The following is a 19,621-nucleotide window of genomic DNA, read 5'->3' on the forward strand; positions in this document are numbered from 1 at the left end:
CCATTTCTTGTCATTCTAGACTGTTCTAGGCTCCATCCTCATAACTCCACTTAACAAACCAACACTACTAGAATGCATATAACTGTCTTTATTCATATTCTTGTCTCTTCTATGTTGTTAACATTTCTATCCTCAATTCTTCATATGTTTTAACCCCATTCACCTTGATATCTAACGTATTTTTTAAAATGTTCCCCGAAAATCATTTAATCAAGGATACCTTCCCTAATCCCATTTTCTTATAGTTGGTATTGGCAATTCATTGTGAAATTATTATCTATGATCTTAGCATCTATGATAATGAGTAATTGCATCTACCACTGTAAATTACATATTTATTTAAAATCATAAGCTTGTATCTATACCTTAAATAGATTATGAACAATGAGATGACAGACAGTGTGGTTTATTCTTTATCCAACTATATATGTCCACTGAAAAACAATATGCTTGCCACAAAGAAGTTCTCAATATCTACTAACTCAAAGAGGAATAAGAAAGAGACATCATAAAAATACCCATAGTTTCCTATTTATTTATTTACATATTTTATTGTGATTTTGTATGGTTATGTCTGTGTACAATAATAGAAAAATATAATGCAGTATAGAAAGGATCAAGGAGATTGGTTAAAACCACAGAAGAAACATTGTAAACTTTTAGTTGTCAATCTCTTGTTCTCCAAGAGGGTAATGGAAGAATTGCAGAGTTTAAAGCACAAGGATTTTTATTTCTGTGTATACAAATGAAGATAATAGTGATAAGGTAAGAAATAACAAGTCAATGAGACTTACATCAACTGTTACTAGGTGAATTTTATAAAGAAAGTTGTGACCTGGGAGATTTAAATGTTACCCAGATCAGCAACTAATGAGCCTCTTTCCTTTGGGAAAGTGCTGTCTGATACCTGGGTCTATCCCCACAGCCACTTGGGATAAGTTCCAATTCTTGGGGCAATGTTCAAGATTTATGACATTTACAAAATACTCTAATTCTTTGATATTTAAAGTACTGAAGTGAACATAAAATCCATTTGCAAGCAAGATATAGAAATTGCAAATGGCATCTTTCTTTTCATGAACATGCACATTACCCGTATGATAGGAAAGAGAAGGTAAAGTGCAAGATATTAAACAACCAAAGAAAAATAACCATGAAGCTAATGGAAATTTGAAGTCATCTGATTTGTAAGTCATGCGTATGACTTACTTCAAAGCAATTTTGAAAAGGTTTACTATCTGTATGATTGATTCTTTCCAAATTCTAAAATAACACCAGAGGGGAAAAACTTTTATGTTCCATTATATGATATAGATTGGTATTAAAAAACAAAAAAAAATTTCCAGCATGGGCTATGTTAACATAATGAAAACATTTCTTTGTGAAAGAAATGACACCTCAATAGAACTGCTTATTTTTAGAATTATAGAAAGATCATCTGAGATGGGGCCAAGACATTATTTCTCCATTACTAGTTCATGAAATTGTGCTGGGCAGTATTAGTTAATTGCCAGGATGGTGACCTGTTCTTCCTCCTGTCCCAGCAAAGTATACATTCAAGATTAATGGGATCTCTGTCATGTGTTCATCCTATTACAATGCTGCAGTTGGCATTGCATGTGCCTCGCCCAATGCATCGTACTTAGCTGGGTGATCTGAATGAATGTTTTAGGTGCTGAGTAAATAGGTCCTAAATAAATCTGTTCTATAGTATGTGTGCAGATTTGTTTACTGTTCTATTGCTCAGCTCGTCACTTCAGCTCCAGCATGCCCTTCATGTCTGGACTCAGCTCTGTTTCTTCCACAATCTTTTATGTACTTAATTGCTCATATGACTTTTAGAATTTGTCTTTTGACATGTCTTTTTAAAATTCAAACACATTTACAGGAACGCCTAGGCTACAACAGTTTAATATTGTCCTAACAACATGTCTTATGCTTGTATTCCTGGACAACTATACCATATACACTTCTACCCACTTAGTTTTTGTGTCACAACTTGAAGTGAACATTCTGTCAAGAAGACTGTTTCTCAACACGAAGTTGCAGTGTCTCATCATCTTCTCCCCTTGTCGTAGGTACACAGAAGGAATTAACATATTCTCAGCCTTGTTAGTTAACCCATATCTTGTTTGCTAAGAATGTTAGCTGATTAGGGCTGATGGTATTGTCACTTAAGAAATGTAATTTCTTTTCCTTTTTCTTAGGGTTTTGTTTTGTTTTGTTTTTGTTGTTCAGTTACAGTTGTCCCGCCTTTTTCTCCGTTGCTCTCCCTTGCTCTACAGCCCCCACTCCCACAGTCAGCCCCCGACATTATCTGTGCCCATGAGTCCTCTGTCTGTGTTCCTTGGCTTGCCCCTTCCCCTTCTTTCCCATATTATTTTCCTCCCCGCCTCTGGTCACTACTAGTTTTGAGGTGGCTGGTGGTTGTTTTCGAATGACTTGAACACAGGCTGTTTGCAAAACATCGTAGCTTCCTTTCTCCAGTGGGTTTAAGTGGTCAGAAAATACACACGAGGCTCATACATGTATTTTTTTAGTCGTATTATTTTCTACATAAGTTAATTTGTTGGCTTTATTGTCTTTCTTATAAAGTTTGTTTTCTGAGAAAAATGTCATGTCTTTTTTGCAATTTCACAAATCACTAATGTTCAGCAAATACTCAATAGGTATAATGTCATGAGAGATACACAGTGAATATGTGGTCACCAATAAGAATGAAATCAGAATTTCTTTGTACATGGTATTTACTTATACAAGCAAGGTATATTTTGAATTGCACCCCTCCCTTTTAATTGTTTTAACTCAGCATGCTGGACTCAGAATATGCTTTTCTCAAAATCCTTAAAGCTGGAAAATAATTAGAATTATTTGATAATCATTTCTCAATATATAGAAATATAGATTCATTATTTTGTAAACCTAAAATGAATATGATGTTATATATCAATTACACCTTGATAAAATATAATAAATAACTTTATGGTTTTAAATTTATCTTAATATCTCTAATTGAATAATCAAAGGTACACCAGATATAATAAGCCTTCCTTGCCTTCAGATATTCTATTCAAACATTCAAGAAAAAGGGGAATTACTTTGTGTAATATTTTTAGAAACTTTCTTCAGGTTCAAATCTCAACAATTCCTCATTTCTTGAATAATAGTTATAAGACACATAAACACAGAGAGACCCACATCTCATCAAAAAAGGAAAGCCCTGTTTCTTGTAAAAATAGTCATGTCTTGAGTTCCCAGTTTAGAACTGAGCCAAGAGATGTTCAATCACCTTTGATCTCTGAGAAAAATAGGATAAATATTAATCTAATCTCATTTTCCTCTTGAAATAACAGCACAGATCATAGAACTTCCTTCTGCCCCTTCACTACACAGAACATTTGCGAATTGCTTAAATAAATGTTAGATCCTAACATCATCTTATGACTTTAAAATGATGAATTCAGTGATAAAAATTGCCCCAGAGTTTTGAGAAATAAATGGTAAAATTACATAATCTCTTTCTGAATCAAAAGTAAAAAATATTATAAAAAATGGCTATAGTGCTGTGTAAAAAAAAGAAAATTAAATTTTAAATGATCCTGTGCACATGCTATTATAAATTTGAATGGAATCAAATACTCTGTATCATGTAAGTAAGAACCATAGAGAGATATTTTTCATGCATATGAACATACATATATGCACATAAACATAAAGACATAAATGAATGTCTACATATGTGTCCATACATGATCTTTTGTCTGGATTCTTTACTTAGGCTTAGAAAAGCACCTAGCAAATGGTAGTCACTAAAAATGTGTTAAATAAACTTGCTTATTGTCCAAGTTCAAACATACCACCACACAAAATTGTCTTTCTTTCTTTTCTTAGAATATTTTTAAAATTCTGAGTTTAACTTTACTTAAAATTTTAGAGTATTTTGTTATCTTTTTTTACTTTATATTTTATCTCAATATTTTGAATAAATAAATATCAATAAAATGTCTACTAACTGTCTTTTTAAATTGGTATCAATCTCATCTTTTACTTACTTTTTTATGCACACCAGGGGTATGTATTGAAGTTCCCAATACTTCTGCATTTGATGTATGTATGATAGACATCCATTTTTATGTTTTTATGTTGGTATAAAAAATTTCCCAGCACTAAGTATTTAATAGTGTCTTATTTTTTACTTTATCTGCAATGCTAGCTCATATATTTTTTTCACCTATGCATGTCACTTTCTCATGTCTGTATTTATCTCTTTTTCAATTTGTTAATTTGTCTATATTCTCATATCACTTTGTCTTAATTCATAAAGCTTTAGCAAAGTTCATAATGCCTAGCAGGACAAGGATTCACCTTTTTTTATTCTTCAATATTTATAGGCTACTCTTGGCTTCTTGCAGTTTAATGAAAATTTAAGATTCTGCTCTGTAAAGTACCTAAGAAAGCTTGAGATATTATTTAGAATTGATATGACTCTCTAAAATATTTTAGGATCATTGAACCATTATTAGCTTCAGTAGTCTTATCAAAATTTAGTTATTTTTGAAAACACTTTTATGAAATTATATAATGAGTTCTACATAGATATAAACAAAGCTAAAAGAATGATCTTTACATATAGGAATAAAAAATAGAAATTCAATTTGAATTCCCACCCTTATGAGCTTTGTGCTCTTATGCAAGGCCCTTACCATATGTGATAGGCAACTTTACCTACAAAATAGAACAAATTATATCTGATTTTAGATAATTATGTCTAATTATGCTCATAATTACTCTACAGTGTTTCTACTGTCATTGTTAATGATATTTAAAATTGTTTCTGTTTATTATTGATCTTTAATATAACAGTTTTTGCAAATTAATGCTACATCTAGCTATACTGATATCATTTCTATTAAGTGACCATTAAACTGTTTTTCATTATTTATGTAGAGAAACATCATCAGCAAAAAAAAATTAAGTTCCTATGCCTTTAGTTTCCTATAGTTGTCTTAAATGTGCTAAAGAATCTCCACAATGATGTTGAAAAGATGTGGTATTAGTGACCATTTTGCCTTCAGGATTTTCTAAAGGACTATTAATATCTTGAAATTAAGAATGAGCACTGGCTGGTGTGGCTCAGTGGATTGAGTGCTGGCCTGTGAACCAAAGGGCTGCCTGTTCAATTCCCATTCGGGGCACACTCCTGGGTTGCAGGCCAGTAGAGGGTGAGCAAGAGGCAACAACACATTGATGTTTCTCTCCCTCTCCTCCATCCCTTTTCCTTTCTCTAAAAATAAATAAATAAAATTTCTTTTAAAAAAAGAAAGAATGATGCCATTTGCAGTGTTATTCACAGTGGACAATAGAAACAACCAAAGTTTCCTTCAATAGATGATTGGGTAAATAAGATGTGGTACATATATACAATAGAATAACACTCAGCTATAAGAAAAGATGCAATGCTACCATTTGGGACAATATAAATGGATCTTAAAGATATTATGCTAAGCAAAATAAGTCAGACAGAAAAAGCTAACATCCACATGATTTCACTCATATGTGGGATATAATACTGAAACTCATACACACACACACACACACAATGGTACAGTGATTACGGGAGGGAATGTCAGTCAGAGGGTGATAAAGGGTGAAGGGGGTCAAATATATGGTGATGGAAGGTCATTTAATTTTGGGAGATGGGCACACAATGCAGTCTACAGTTCATGCATCATCGAATTGTACACTTGAAACCCATATAATCTTATTAACCAATGTCACGCCAATAAATTTAATTTTAAAATACAATAAAGTAACACACATCTAACAAAAGAATGGTATGTATATAGATCAGAGATTTTTCAGCTGGTGTGTAGCAGCGAGTTCACTGGTGTGCCGCAAGATTTTTAAAACATGCAGTAACTGGCAGTTCAGTCAGGGGCACTGCCCTTTTGTCCTTAAATTGTCTTTAAAAAACAAACAAGACAACAGCCAACACAATAATAGTCACCTGGAGTGAGTCAAAATTATACCTATTTTTTTTGTCCAATTAGCAAAAAGTATATGTGCTGCAGAATTTTAGTAATTGGTTTACGTGTGCCATAAAATTAAAAAGGTTGAAAAATCGCTGGTATGGGTTGTAGTACGTGTGCTAAAGATTACATTTATTATTAAAAGGTGATGAATTATAATAAATTTGTTTACAACCGATGTAATTTTTTTCTACTTTTCAATCTATTGTTTACAGCAAGTTACATTTCATAGTTTTTTTCCAAAGGAAAATTATTACTGCAATCCTGAAATAAACTCTATTTGGTCATCTATATTAGTTTTATGTGTACTTATTTGGTTTGGCATCGTTTTGAGATTTTGCAATAATTTTCACAAATGATACTGGCTTTTCCTTTCCTTTCTGAACACACTCTCATCTCAAATGGGAATCAATTCTCTTCCAGTCCCCCCGTCACTTCTCCTCGGAGATCTCTCGGTCTGTTCCATGCATCCATGCCTCTGAGTCTAGATTGTTGGTCAGCTTATTTTTCTCATTAGATCTCACCAATGAATAACATCATATGGTATTTGTGAAGGCCAGGAGGGACAGGGGCTGTATGGAGGAGGACAAAGTGGCAAGGAAATGGGGGATATCCGTAACAGCGTCAACAATGAAAAAAAAAAAGAGTATGAAATCACACATTATGTTTGGGGAAAGGCAGCGGCTGGTAGTAGTTACAGCATAAGAAACAAATAAGAATGTTAGGCCCCAATTCCTTAAAACCTAAGCAGAATTGGGAATTATTTTAATTTCCTGTTTTTTCAAGATAATAGAAGGTGTAACTCACCGTTCACTTAAAATGTATCTTTGATTACCCACTTATGTACTAATGTTACCAAACAAAAAACGGCATTCGGCTGCCTGCCACGATAAAACCCAAACTTTGTGAGGCAGATATTGGTGAAAAAGGAAACAGGTTTTATTCAGGTGCTATAAGATCTGGGATATTGGAAGACTCCCAATTTCAAAGCTCATCTCCTCTGCAAAACCAAGACGAAGACAGTAGAGTTCCAGTTCCAATTTAAAACAGAGTCCTTTGAAGCTGGGAAGCATCTACTCAGCAGTCATAGGTCCCATCCACAGTAGCAAACCTTGTTTCTGGCTACTGATCATTTCCAGCTCCCTTGTAACTTGCACGTGGAGCCTGCGCACCCATGGGCCATGGAACTGCTGAACTGCAAGGTTGTGTGCTCACAAGAAAGAGCATGTGGGATGCATGGGTGAATGCATCACAAGGTCAGCCTGAGAGAGAGAGAGAGAGAGAGAGAGAGAGAGAGATTCCTTCCTGGAGGCCACAGGCCACGTGGAGAGAACAGCCGAGCCATGTGAGTCCAGGTCACCAAGAAGAGAGAAAGAGAGGGTTTCTTTGTTCTCCTGGGATTATATAAATTTGTATGTGTGACAGACGACGTGCTTTTTCAAAATCATCAGTCAACTTCCCAAACTTTTGTGTGCTTCTGGTGGGTCCACTTCCCCTTCAGTCCCTTATCTCCCCAGGCGAGACTGACAAATCTCTTTGGTCTATCGCCTCTCTCTCTGCCACCATTTTGACCACTCTGACACATGTGCCTGCTTCCCCTCGTTCCTACCCATAATCTGGGACCCCAGAACTTTCCCCCGTCATCATTTTGGCTGACGGGGGAAACCTCAGTGGCTCCATCTGACTTTCCACCTTCCACCCTCCACTAATGCTATTTATTGCTCATCTACTTAAATTTTTTGTTGACACATGTACTAAATCTTGATTTTTTTTCTCATTAAGTATAAGAAAACTCTTCAGGTATTACCAATACTAACCTTTAGTCAAACTTGATACAAGCATTTCCCCTGTATGTTGTATTATTTTTTCATTGTGAATAAATCTTAAATTTTATCTATTCAAAAAATGTAATATGAAATGGTATCAATATTATTAGTGAAAGAAATAAGAACTATTCCTTTTCTCCCTGCTGTCTTGAAGATTTTGTATAGGTTGTAATGATTTCTTTTTGGAAAATTCATAATATCTCTCTTGTGAATACTATTTGGATTTCATGTTATCCATATGCAAAAATTTTTTTAAGTTACTGATCTCATAAAAATTATTCTAGCTCTATCAAACTTTGCAGAATCAGCTTGTGCTTGTGTTAATCTTATCTTACACATATCATACATAGTAAATAGAGTGTCTGTTTTATTAGCTGAAGATTATTGCTCAAAATTACCTCATCGATTACATAAAGTAATGGTTTACTGATTTAATTTTTGTTTTCAATGTGCACATATTTATCAAGAGTTAATATGAGTAACTCTGCTTTTTTAGCTGCTTCCCTCTAGAGTTTTCTTTTTACTATGTGTATTTATTATCATTATTTTCATAGTAACATACGAAAGAATCTCCAGCTACTTATTTTGTAAGTAAACTTTTTATTTCTGAATAATTGTAAATTTACAAAAAAATATAAAGGTAGTGCAGAGCGTTCTCACACAGCCTATATACCCAGTTTCTCTTATTATTAGCAGTTATATTAATATGGTACATTTGTCATAATGAATGAATTCATATTGATACACTATTGTTAAATAAAAACTTTATTAAAATTTTCTTAATTTTTACCTAATGTCCTTTTACTTTCCATTATCCTATCCATTACATTTAGTCATTATATATCTTTATTTATCATTATATATCTTTGGTTATGTCAGTTTCCTTGTCATTTTTTTAATGTAACAAAAATTACAAGTAGCTAGAAATCAGAACATTAAGATATTAGTTGATTATGTTGTTATTACCACATAAAATTTGGTGGTATGGTTTTGAATAAAGGGGAAGTAATATATTAAGCGATGTTCACCAAAAAAAGGAGAAAAGTGCCCTGTTTCAGAGCAGAGATTGATCTGACATGCCCACATTTACCAAAAATGAAATATTACTGACCAAATTTTATCATTATTTAAGCTAAACATAAGATGATTTATCATAGAATTTTTATTTAGTACACTCTTATTTTTCATAATTAAAAGATTCTATATGAATACATATACTTACATACATGTCTTTATGTTTGTGTGCATACATATGTTCATAAACATAAAAATATTTCTCTATAGTTTCAACCTACATGATACAGCATACTTGATGCAACTCAACTTATAATAGCATGGACACAGGATGATTAAAAATTTATTTGATTTCTTTGTTTCACAAAGTATTTTCAACCATTTTTTTTGTTTTATTACTCATTTATTGCTAATCACATTGTTCATGCAACATCTCTATAAGTAACATTCCCTTTGAACTGTTCTGTTATATTGACCTGAATAATGCCATTCAAAACCATTGTCCTACAAGTTCTTCCCAGGACCCACCTGAAGCACAGTAAAAGAACTTTTACATAATAAAAGTTTTGAATGTCTATGGCCCATAATACATCAATCAATAAGAGTATGGGGTTAAAGTTATGCTAAACATTTTACTTTTGACCCAGAAAAATATTATGTAATTTTACCATTTCTTTCTCCAAACTCAGACACACTTTTTACCTCTCAATTTATCATTTTTAAGTCATTAAATGATGTTAGGACCCAACACTTATTTCGCCCCTTAGCAAAATGTTCTGTGTAGTGAAGGGGCAGAAGGAAGTATTGTGGCTTGTGCTGTTTTTTTTCAACAGGAAAATGAGATTAGAATAACATCATATTTTTCTCAGAGATCAAAACTGATCAGACATCTCCTGTCTCAGTTCTAAATTGGAAGCTCAAGACTTGCTTAAATTTTTCACATGAAGCAGGACGGTCCTTCTCTGATCAGGTGTGTGTCTGTCTGTGTTTATGTGTTTCTAAGGACTATTATTCGAGAAATGAGGGACTCTTGAGGTTTAAACCTCAAGAAAATTTCTAAAAATATTTGTGCAATAAAATAATTGTAACTGATTCTTGAGTGTTTAAATAGAATCACTGAGGACAAGGAATGCTTATTACTTCTGAAGTGTACTCATTCTCACTTTATTCAATGATAGATAATTAGGATAAACTTATTTTTAAAAAATCAGAAGTTACGATGTTCCTGTAATATGAAGTCTGGTAACTAAACAAAACCAGAAGAATGAATCTTTACATTTGGGAATGAAAAAAATTGAATTTCAATTTGAATTCTCACCTTTATGAATTTTGTGCTCTTATGCAAGGCACTTACTTTATGTAATACACAATTTTACTTAGAAAATAAAACAAAATATATCTGTTGCTTTCAACTATTATGTTTAATTATGAAACATTTTATTTTAAAATCTAAGCATTATACATATTTATTAACTATTTTTTCTGAGAGCTTTGCTAGACACTGTAAAATGTTGCTATATAAATAAATAGATTATTTTTGCTAATGATATGCTGAAAACAATTATCACCAATTCAATAAAACAAGTATAAATAAAAAATCATGTATGTTGTTATTGAATATCAGTGACAAAAAACATTTTTCCATTAATTATCTTAAGGTAGGCAAATTTAAAAACTCATTATATATTTTTACAGTTTTGTAACCAAGATAAGCTCAAGAAATTATTTACCTGACTTTGTATATTCTTATATTCATTCATTCCTTTTTAAGTATATTCATGGAGGAAATTTTTCTGTATTCTCCCTTTCCAATCAATGTATTTCATTTTACCACAAAGAAAGAAAATTTAAAAATGAGTTATTTTATTTTATTCAGGAACCTTTTTAAAATTAAGACTTTGGGTTCATTTGTGTGGTAGATGAGAAGTCATAATTATATAACGAGGTTGGTCCAAGATTGGTGGGCTCATACAACACGAGTACGTACTTTGCACATAAATGTGTTGGTTGGTCTATGCATGATTTCAATACACCCAGAATTTGATACAAGCAAATATGGCATTAAAAAAAACCAATTTATTCTGAATTACTTTGTTCATTTTGTGTTCATATCACATTATATTAATGTTACATTTAAATCAAATCTTTAAAAACTTGAAAGCTTGTTTCTCCTTTATTTTCTTAACTACCTAAAGTAAATTCTCTCACAATTTGAGGCAGCCTGAAGTAGTGACAGCCTCAGAATTTGGAGTTAGAAGAGTTGAATTTTAATCACACTTTTTACCAGTTTCTAGTTTTGAGATCTGGGGTAATCCATGTACCTAAGTTTTCGGTTGTTTCTTTTTTCCTGAGAAGTAGAGATATAAAACATGTGATATTTATCTTAGTGAATTCCTATGATATTCAAATAAAATGGCATATATTTGAAAGTTTCCTGAAACTAAATATTATACGACAAGTATTATAAATTAGTGGCAGCATTATTTTAAATAAGTAATACTATATTGGCCACTTCTAAAATTCAATTTCTTCATTCATAACATAATATTTATATCATACATCAGTTATGTATTTTATGCACAACACTATATAATGTCTGTATTGCTTTAGTTAAATTTTAGGTATAAAAGATAATTAACATTAATATTTCAATTATAAAAGCTTGTACATACTTAATAATTTTACTGTTTCAAGAAGAGAGCAAAATGATTTTTTACTTGTTTTCTTTCAGATGCAAGATTGTCTTTATCTTCAACTTTTAGACTGCCTTATTTTATTCTTTGTGTGTCCTTCACTATGAAGAAAATTATACACACTAGCCATTACTGTTTACTATGGGATTGATGTTATTGATACTAACTGCACATTATTTTATTTCTCTTTTAAGAATAGCCATACCACATAGTATTGATTTCTTTGTTCCTTCTTTTGTCTCTCTTTTTTTATTTTTGTGCAATTTGTGAAGTTATTGAGTTAGTAAATGTGGCTCTGTAAATTAAACACATCTAATTTCCTAAGGCCCTATGTTTCTACTATAAAGTGTATTTATTTTAATGTTAGATTTAAATCATTGTTAGAATTAACTCAGGTTAATAGTACATAAGATTTTGCTAAGATATTTTGCTATAAAATAAATATAATTTTATTTATACTACAAAGTGCAGACATTATACTAATGAAATAATATAAAGCAAAATTAACTTGATGATATATTTTAAAAGGAAAAGGATAGACATGGCAAGTTAAAGCTTAAAATGTAATGATATTTAATTTAATGATATCTTAAGTAAAGATATTATAGAATTTTGTACTATTTCTTAAATATGTTTTCAGGAGGGAGTTAAGAGGAACTGTTTGTATTTATTATTTTATCTCCATGGAAATTTTAAAAAATGATAACTATGATATCTCCTAGGGGTGAACTGGGGAACTTGCAGAGGGGAATAGGAGGTAGTATTACATTTTTATAGTCTCATTTTAAATCATTTACAACAGACTTATTTTAACTGTTCTGTGAAAAATAATTGAGGAAAAAACTCTGTTATTGCCCCCACATAAAAATTGCTCTAACCTTTATATTAAATGTAAGAATACCAGAACACTTTAATCTTTCTCTCATTTTTTTCACTTTTTCTTTGACAGTATCTCCATTTTTTATTGTCCAGTCTGTTGCTCTTGCTATGGGAATCCATTTCATTGTAATGGGAATGATAGGCAGTGCCATTATGATAAATTGTAAGTGCTAACAGAGTAGATAACATTGTTGATCTAATAATTGTTATGCATTACTTTGATTAACATTCAGAAGCACAGAGCATTAACTAGCAATATCAAACATTTCTTTATATTTTAGCTATTAGTCTAGAAACTTGTCAACCACTTTTATTTTTGCTTGGACTATGTTACAGTGATACAAAACCTTCTAATAATGATGATTGTTTTAATAGCATCATTCAATCAAGCTGCTCCAATTTCTTTGAATGGTAAGAGAAACTTTTCTGACATTATAATTCTTTTCAATTTTTAATTGTTGATACTATTACAAATATCCTCCACCTCCTCCTTTTTCCCCTTTCCACCAGACATCACTGAGGCATCATTCTATTTGTCCAAGGGCTAAGCATATATGCATATATATTCCTTGGTTAATCTCTTCTAATCCCACTATGCCTCACACCTCAAAGGACATATTGCATGTATATTTGTATATGGGCTTTAAGCATGTATCAATGCTTGATACCAAGAAAGAATGTAAGACAGATCATGTATCATAGAAATGTATATTTGAAACCTATATAATTTATTAACCAATATCACCTCAATAAATTTAATAAAAAATAGAGTATACAGGAATATAATTTTTTAGCACAATTCTCAATAGTTTTTCAAATTTTATTTTTATTTTTTAGAATGAGGGAAATAAGAGTAGAGAACAGTTTATTGGCATATCTCCTTATTTATCATCCATCTATCTGTAAATAAGTAGAGTTAGGTCATTAGGTATGACCATATGGTTTAATATTGGGAACTTTAGAGTTACAATTTTAAAAAAGTTATGTAACCTGTCTTGAAAAAAAAAACTTAATATTCAGACATGTGGAGAACTAATAATATATTCTTAATTTTTAGAAAGTTACTGTGGACCATGTCCTAACAACTGGATATGTTATAGAAACAACTGCTACCAATTTTTTCGTGAGAGAAAAAACTGGTTTCAGAGCCAAGCTTTTTGTATGTCTCAAAATTCCAGTCTCCTGAAGATATACAGCAAAGAGGACCAGGTTAAGTGTTGTTTAATTCATTTTCCTGTATTGAGTCCTAACACGTTTGGAAATTCTCTGGGATATGAACCTGAAATATCACAGAGACACTGGGCTTAGACATACCAACCACAAAACTGTCTGCATTAAAAATAACAAGCACTAAATCCAGGAAAACACAAAAATTTCAGGTATTCCATTTGTGCTGCTTAAGTTGGAATTATGCCAGAAGACAGAATGCATTTTCTAAAGGTTTGAGAAAATGATTACATTTTAGGGTTTTGTCTTCACTAAAATTCTGAGAACTGACTTTATTTGTGATTTCAAACAGGATTTCCTTCGACTGGTGAAGTCCTATCACTGGATGGGACTAGTACAAAATCCAGCAAATGGATCCTGGCAGTGGGAAGATGGCTCCGTTGTCTCTCCCAGTCAGTAAGTCTCCACCAAGAGGTCTCTCCGTGCAAATCTGTCTCCAAGCTATTCCTATGATCGCGCACCTATCCCATTTTCCTTCACACAGTGCCAGGGCATTCCTATATGCTAACAGAGTCAGCCAAAAACTCTTAGGGACTAGATTTAGTAGAGTGGGGAGCACAGCAGCTAATACTCGTAATAATAAGTTCCATTAATTGTTTGCTATGTGCTCAGGCCTGTGCAAGATAGGTGTAACGTCAGGCTCATGTTACACTGAGTCTGAAGCAGAGAGGTTAAGTATCACATTCATTCTTTTACGAAGTTATTACCAGAGTTGTTGAGATACGTTTGACATCCAATAAAGTGCACAGAGTGAAAGTGTACAATTGGGATAAATTGTGACAAATGTATCCATCAAAAAAACATTAATAACATCAAGATAATTAACATTTTATCTGTTGCTAAACATCTTCTTCGCACCTTTATAATCCTTCCTTCTTGTCCTTCCTACCTACCTCTTTCTATCTCCAGTCAATCATCTGCTTTCTGTCACGATAGATTAGTTTGTAATTACAGAATGACATTAATGGAGTTCTGCAGTATGCACTGTTTTTGTGTCTGGCCTTTTTAACCACTGTATTATTTGAAGATTAGCCACCTCATAGCACGTATGAAGAACTTATTTCTTTTCATGCCTGAGAGCTTTTCCATTTATAGGTGTTGCTCGTTATGTTTATTCTTCCATAAGTCAATGGATATTTGGGTAGTTCCCAGCTGTGGATTATTGAAAATAAAGCTACTTCAGAGGTCTTCTGGTCAAGGTGGTGGCATAAGTAAACACGGTACTCATATGCCCTAATAACCATATCAAAATTACAACTAAACTACAGAACAAACATTATTCAGAACCACCTAAAATCTATCTGAGTGGAAGTCCTACAACTAGGGATTTAAAGAAGCACATCCAGGCTGCTAGGAGGGGTGGAACAGAGAATGGGCTGATCCCACACCAATGAGAATGGGATAAAAATCAAGAGAGATATCTCAGCTGTGGAGGACCCCCTGAGGAGCTAGGGGTCCCAGCCCCACACCAGGACTCTCTGACCCAAGTTGCCAGTGCCAGGAAGAGATAGTCCCCAAACTTCGGGCTGTAAAAACCAGCGGAGTTTGTGGCTCAGTGAGACAGAGAGCTGCGGGTTTACCAGGCTTTCCTCTTACAGGGCCCGCGCACAGACTTATTTGGACTCACTCCCTCTGAGATCCAGTGTTAGGGCCGAAGCTTGGAAGGCACCGGAGAATACGGGGAGGAGCTGAAATATCTGGCATTGGGAGAGCTTGAGGGAGCAGCTTTCTCCCAGACAGAAGTGCTGGCAGAGACCTTGTTTCCCATGTTGAGCCCTCTCCTGACAGAGCCAGCAGCCAGGCGCCATATCTGAGTCTGCATCAACCTGGCTCACACTGCTTTCCCTGCCCCAGTGGTTCCCTGAGACTCCTCCCCAAAAACTTGGGAGCCCACCAAAGCTGTTTCAGTGGCTTTTCCACATGAATGACCTGTCCTGGCTCATGCTTCAGACTTCCCTAAAATGTCACAGGAACTTCCCCCAAATCTCAAAAACAAGCAGCATCTGGCCTCAATGTAACCTGTAACTCTTGCTACGTGGCTCCAGAATGGGCACTAGTGACATGGCTTTGGATCACAGCACAGGTTTTCCTGGTCACCACCAAGCCCAGCACATATATCAGCCATCTGCAGATCACACCGTAGCTCTTGTAGGTGTTCCCAGGCAGGACACAGATGGTGGCTGACCTTGTACTTTCTAGGAGACCCCAGAGCCAGTGCAGACATGGACAGCTTCAGATCACATGGCATTACAACCATGACCATGAGCCACACACCCAAGGGCAAACTTGATGAGCACCAAAGCCCCAGTAAAGCGAGTCCCGCTTAGTAGGATCTGCTCCAGCACAACAGCTGCTCAACGGTAGTCACAATCCATCCTCCCAGCCTGTCAGCCTGGGAGTCAGTCCCTCCGAGTGAGGCCAACAGCCATCAAGTCTCAACTACAACAGGACAGTGAACAGCTGAGAATCCAATCAATGATTTGGAATATAAGAAAGCAAGAAAATACTTAAAACAGCAAAAAGAAAAAGAATCAAATACAATGAAGATACTATAAGGAGCTGCTTGGGCAATTTCAAGTGTGCCAACATTTGCATTGTTGGGGTGTTGGAAGAAGAAGAGAGAGAGCAAGTAATTTAAAAATTATTTGAAAAAGGAATGACAGAAAATTTCCCTAACCTGGTGAAAAACACCGAACATGCAAGTCCAGTAAGCACAGAGAGGCCCAAACAAGATGAACCCAAGGAGGCCCATAACCAAGACACATCATAATTAAAATGCCAAATACTAAACACAAAAAGAAAACTTGAAGCAGTAAGAGAAATCCATTAGTTATCTACAAGGACGCTCCCATAAGACTGTCAGTTGATTTCTCAGCAGAAACTTTGCAGGCTAGAAAAGATTGGCAAGAAATATTCAAAGTGATGAAAACAAGGACCTACAACCAAGATTACCCTACTCAGCAGAGCTATCATTAAAATTGAAGGAGAGATGAAGAGTTTTCCAGGGAAGAAAAAAACTGAAAGAGTTCATCACCACTAAATCAGTATTACATGAAATATTAAAGGGTCTTCTTTTAAAAAATGATAAAAATATGAACAATAAAATGGCAATATCCCTGACTGGTGTGATTCAGTGAATTGCATACCAGACTTCAAAGTAAAGGGTCACTGGTTTGATTCCCAGTAAGGATACATGCCTGGGTTGCAAGCCAGGTCCCCATTGGGGCACATGGGAGAGGCAACCGTACATTGATGTTTCTCTCCTTCTCTTTCTCCCTCCCTTCCTCTCTTTCTAAAAAACAAATAAATAAATTCTTTTAAAAATAAAAAATAAAATGGCAATAAATATATATCAACAATTGAATCTACAAAACAAAAATAAACAAACAGAACAGAAATAGGCTAATAGGTACAGAGAACATTTTGAGAGTTGCCAGATGAAAGTGGGTGGTTAGGATGCATGGGTGGAAAAGGTGAAGGGATTAAGAAATACCAATTGGTTGTTACAGAATAGTCATGGGGATGTAAAGTGCAACATGGAGAATATAGTCAATAGTATTCTAATAATTATGCATATTGTCAGAGAGGTACAAGACTTACTGGGATTCACTTAGTAAGTTCTCTAAGTCTAATCACTGGGGTGTTCAGTTGAAAGTAACTAATGGTGTTTATCAACTATAATTGAAAAAGAAAAAATAATTTAAAAAGAAAAAAGTTACTTGATGTGTACAAGACTTTGAATGAGCATGAGCTATCCTTTTTCTTACATAAATACCAAGCAGTAATATAGATGGATCATATAATAAGTATATGTTTAACTATTTAAGAGTCTGCCAAACTATTGTCCAAAGAGTTTGTGCCATTTTGCAATCCCCCTAGCACTGTGTGACACTTCCAGTTGCTCAACACCTTGGTCATTATATGGTTTGAATTTGCATATTCTTAATAACTAATGATCTGTGCATCTTTTATGTGCTTTTGTATCATTCATTTTTCAATTTTTCTATTTCACTGATTTCTAAGCTGTTCTTTATCTACCATCTTCTCACTCAGAGTTCATTAATCTTACTCTAGTTTCTAATGGTAAAAACTTACATATTCGTATGAAACCTTTCCTTTTTTCTAATTGAAGCATTCATGCTATTAAAACATGAGATGATTTGGCAACATCCTCACATATTATGAGCTATTTATTTTCATTCAGCTCGAAATAGTTTCTAAATTCCCTTTTGCATTATTCTTTGATCCATGAAATTTCCCAAAGTGTCAGTTTCCAACATTTGGTAATTCCCAGAGATATTTCTGTTATTAATGTCTAATTCCATCTTGATCAAAAGCGCTTTTTGTGACTTACATCTAATTACATTTAATGATATTGGTTCTATGGGCAAGACTATAGTCTATTTTCTGGGATGCTATATATTCCCTCCTAGACCTTAAAAATGATCTGGGATGACCTCATTTCTTGAGAATGAATGGCTTGAGAGTTCTTTTTTTTTTTTTTTTAAAAGAGTTTATTCTCTAGGAACACAAATAAGATTTTGTATGATGTATTATCTCATTTTTTCCATTCTGCAAGTGCAGAAGTTCATTTTTGGAAACAAATCAGTTAGCATGCTAAATTTCTGCTCATGCTTGTAACAAATATTGGTTAAGTGCCACTTAAATTTCAGAAGCTATGAAAAGATAACTACAGAGGTGAACAGAACATAACTCCCTCAAGAGCTTCAGTCTTCAGTTGGAAATACAGTTATGAACAAATAAGTAAAATCCCATCTGATCTGAACTCTATCAGAAAAATTATGAAAGAGGTATGGAAAAATAAACACAGAAATTGAAGAAATGCAAAGTACAGTGATATTAGAGGGAATGAAGTTCTAATGGGCATGTATAGTCCAACTAAGAGTTGTTACTAAAAAAATCTCTCATTTTTTTCTCTTGCAATGGCTAGTTGTTTCTGTATAGACATAATAATTCTCAATATATGACATATATATATTTATAAAATGAGATCATGGTCATTTTTGGTATTAATTTCATATTGAAGTAGCATCATTAATCTTTCCTCAGCCTTAACTTTCCTGCCTGTTGTTGGCAGAAAACAAATCACTATTTATTACATTAATCATATAACTACAAAATACTGAACATTCCAGAGTAAAATAGATATACACATATAATTATCTCTACCTGAATTGCTGAAACACCCATACATGTACCTATGTGTGTATATCAGATAATTTTATAATTAAAAGAATTTCTTACTAAGTAAAGTTATATATTATATTTGAAGACTATTGTGCATTTTTCACAAAGCATGACTGAATTCTGAATTTATTTCAAACCCAAACATTCTAAAGATTTCATTTCACTTGGACACACATATAAAGAGATCCCAGAGTTTCTAAATTGATTTATTTCCAAAGTATAAGAATAATAGACTATGATTTACAGTCGAATGCAGTTTTACTTTTATTATCAGAGTTACCCATATTTTGCTATTCTGTAAATTAGGAAAGGCCAGGCATAGTCCTTAAATTTCCTAAGATAATATTATTTCATTACCTATATTTAAATGAATGTTATTCATTTTTTATTCTTCTGCATTGGTGATGTCATAATTGTAATTTGTCTTTCTCCCTAATCTAGGCTAACATTGGTTGAAATGGACAATGGAAACTGTGCAGTTTATGGCTCAAATTTGAAAGGTTACACAGAAAACTGTATGACCCCAAACACATACATCTGCATGCAGAGGACTGTGTAAAGAGTTTACTGTTTATAAAATATAAAGGATTTGAAAACAAAAACGCCATTCTCTGAGTGTTCTTCATGAAGAAAACATCCAGAAGAAAATTCCAGCAATATTTATTATTTTTTCATCTGACATGCCACAAATCATGATCAGCAGCAAACAAAGGCTAAAAATTAAAAGCTTTATCTTCTATAACAT

The 19,621-nt window shown here is 33.5% G+C and overlaps 1 protein-coding gene across 1 annotated transcript; it reads left to right on the plus strand.

Moving 5' to 3' along the window:
- The first annotated feature begins 7,203 nt into the window (after window positions 1-7,203).
- LOC129084625 (NKG2-D type II integral membrane protein-like) lies at window positions 7,204-19,440 on the plus strand. The gene is made up of 6 exons (XM_054590824.1): window positions 7,204-7,285; window positions 12,512-12,604; window positions 12,817-12,852; window positions 13,499-13,650; window positions 13,961-14,064; window positions 19,318-19,440. Exons 1-6 carry the CDS (start codon window positions 7,204-7,206, stop codon window positions 19,433-19,435), a joined length of 585 nt encoding a protein of 194 aa, XP_054446799.1. The 3' UTR covers window positions 19,436-19,440.
- Window positions 19,441-19,621: the final 181 nt, after the last annotated feature.

The sequence above is a fragment of the Pteronotus mesoamericanus genome, unplaced genomic scaffold (genome assembly GCF_021234165.1).
Source record: "Pteronotus mesoamericanus isolate MK-2021 breed Mesoamerican mustached bat unplaced genomic scaffold, CSHL_Meso_final scaffold_21, whole genome shotgun sequence".
Lineage (NCBI taxonomy): Eukaryota > Metazoa > Chordata > Mammalia > Chiroptera > Mormoopidae > Pteronotus > Pteronotus mesoamericanus.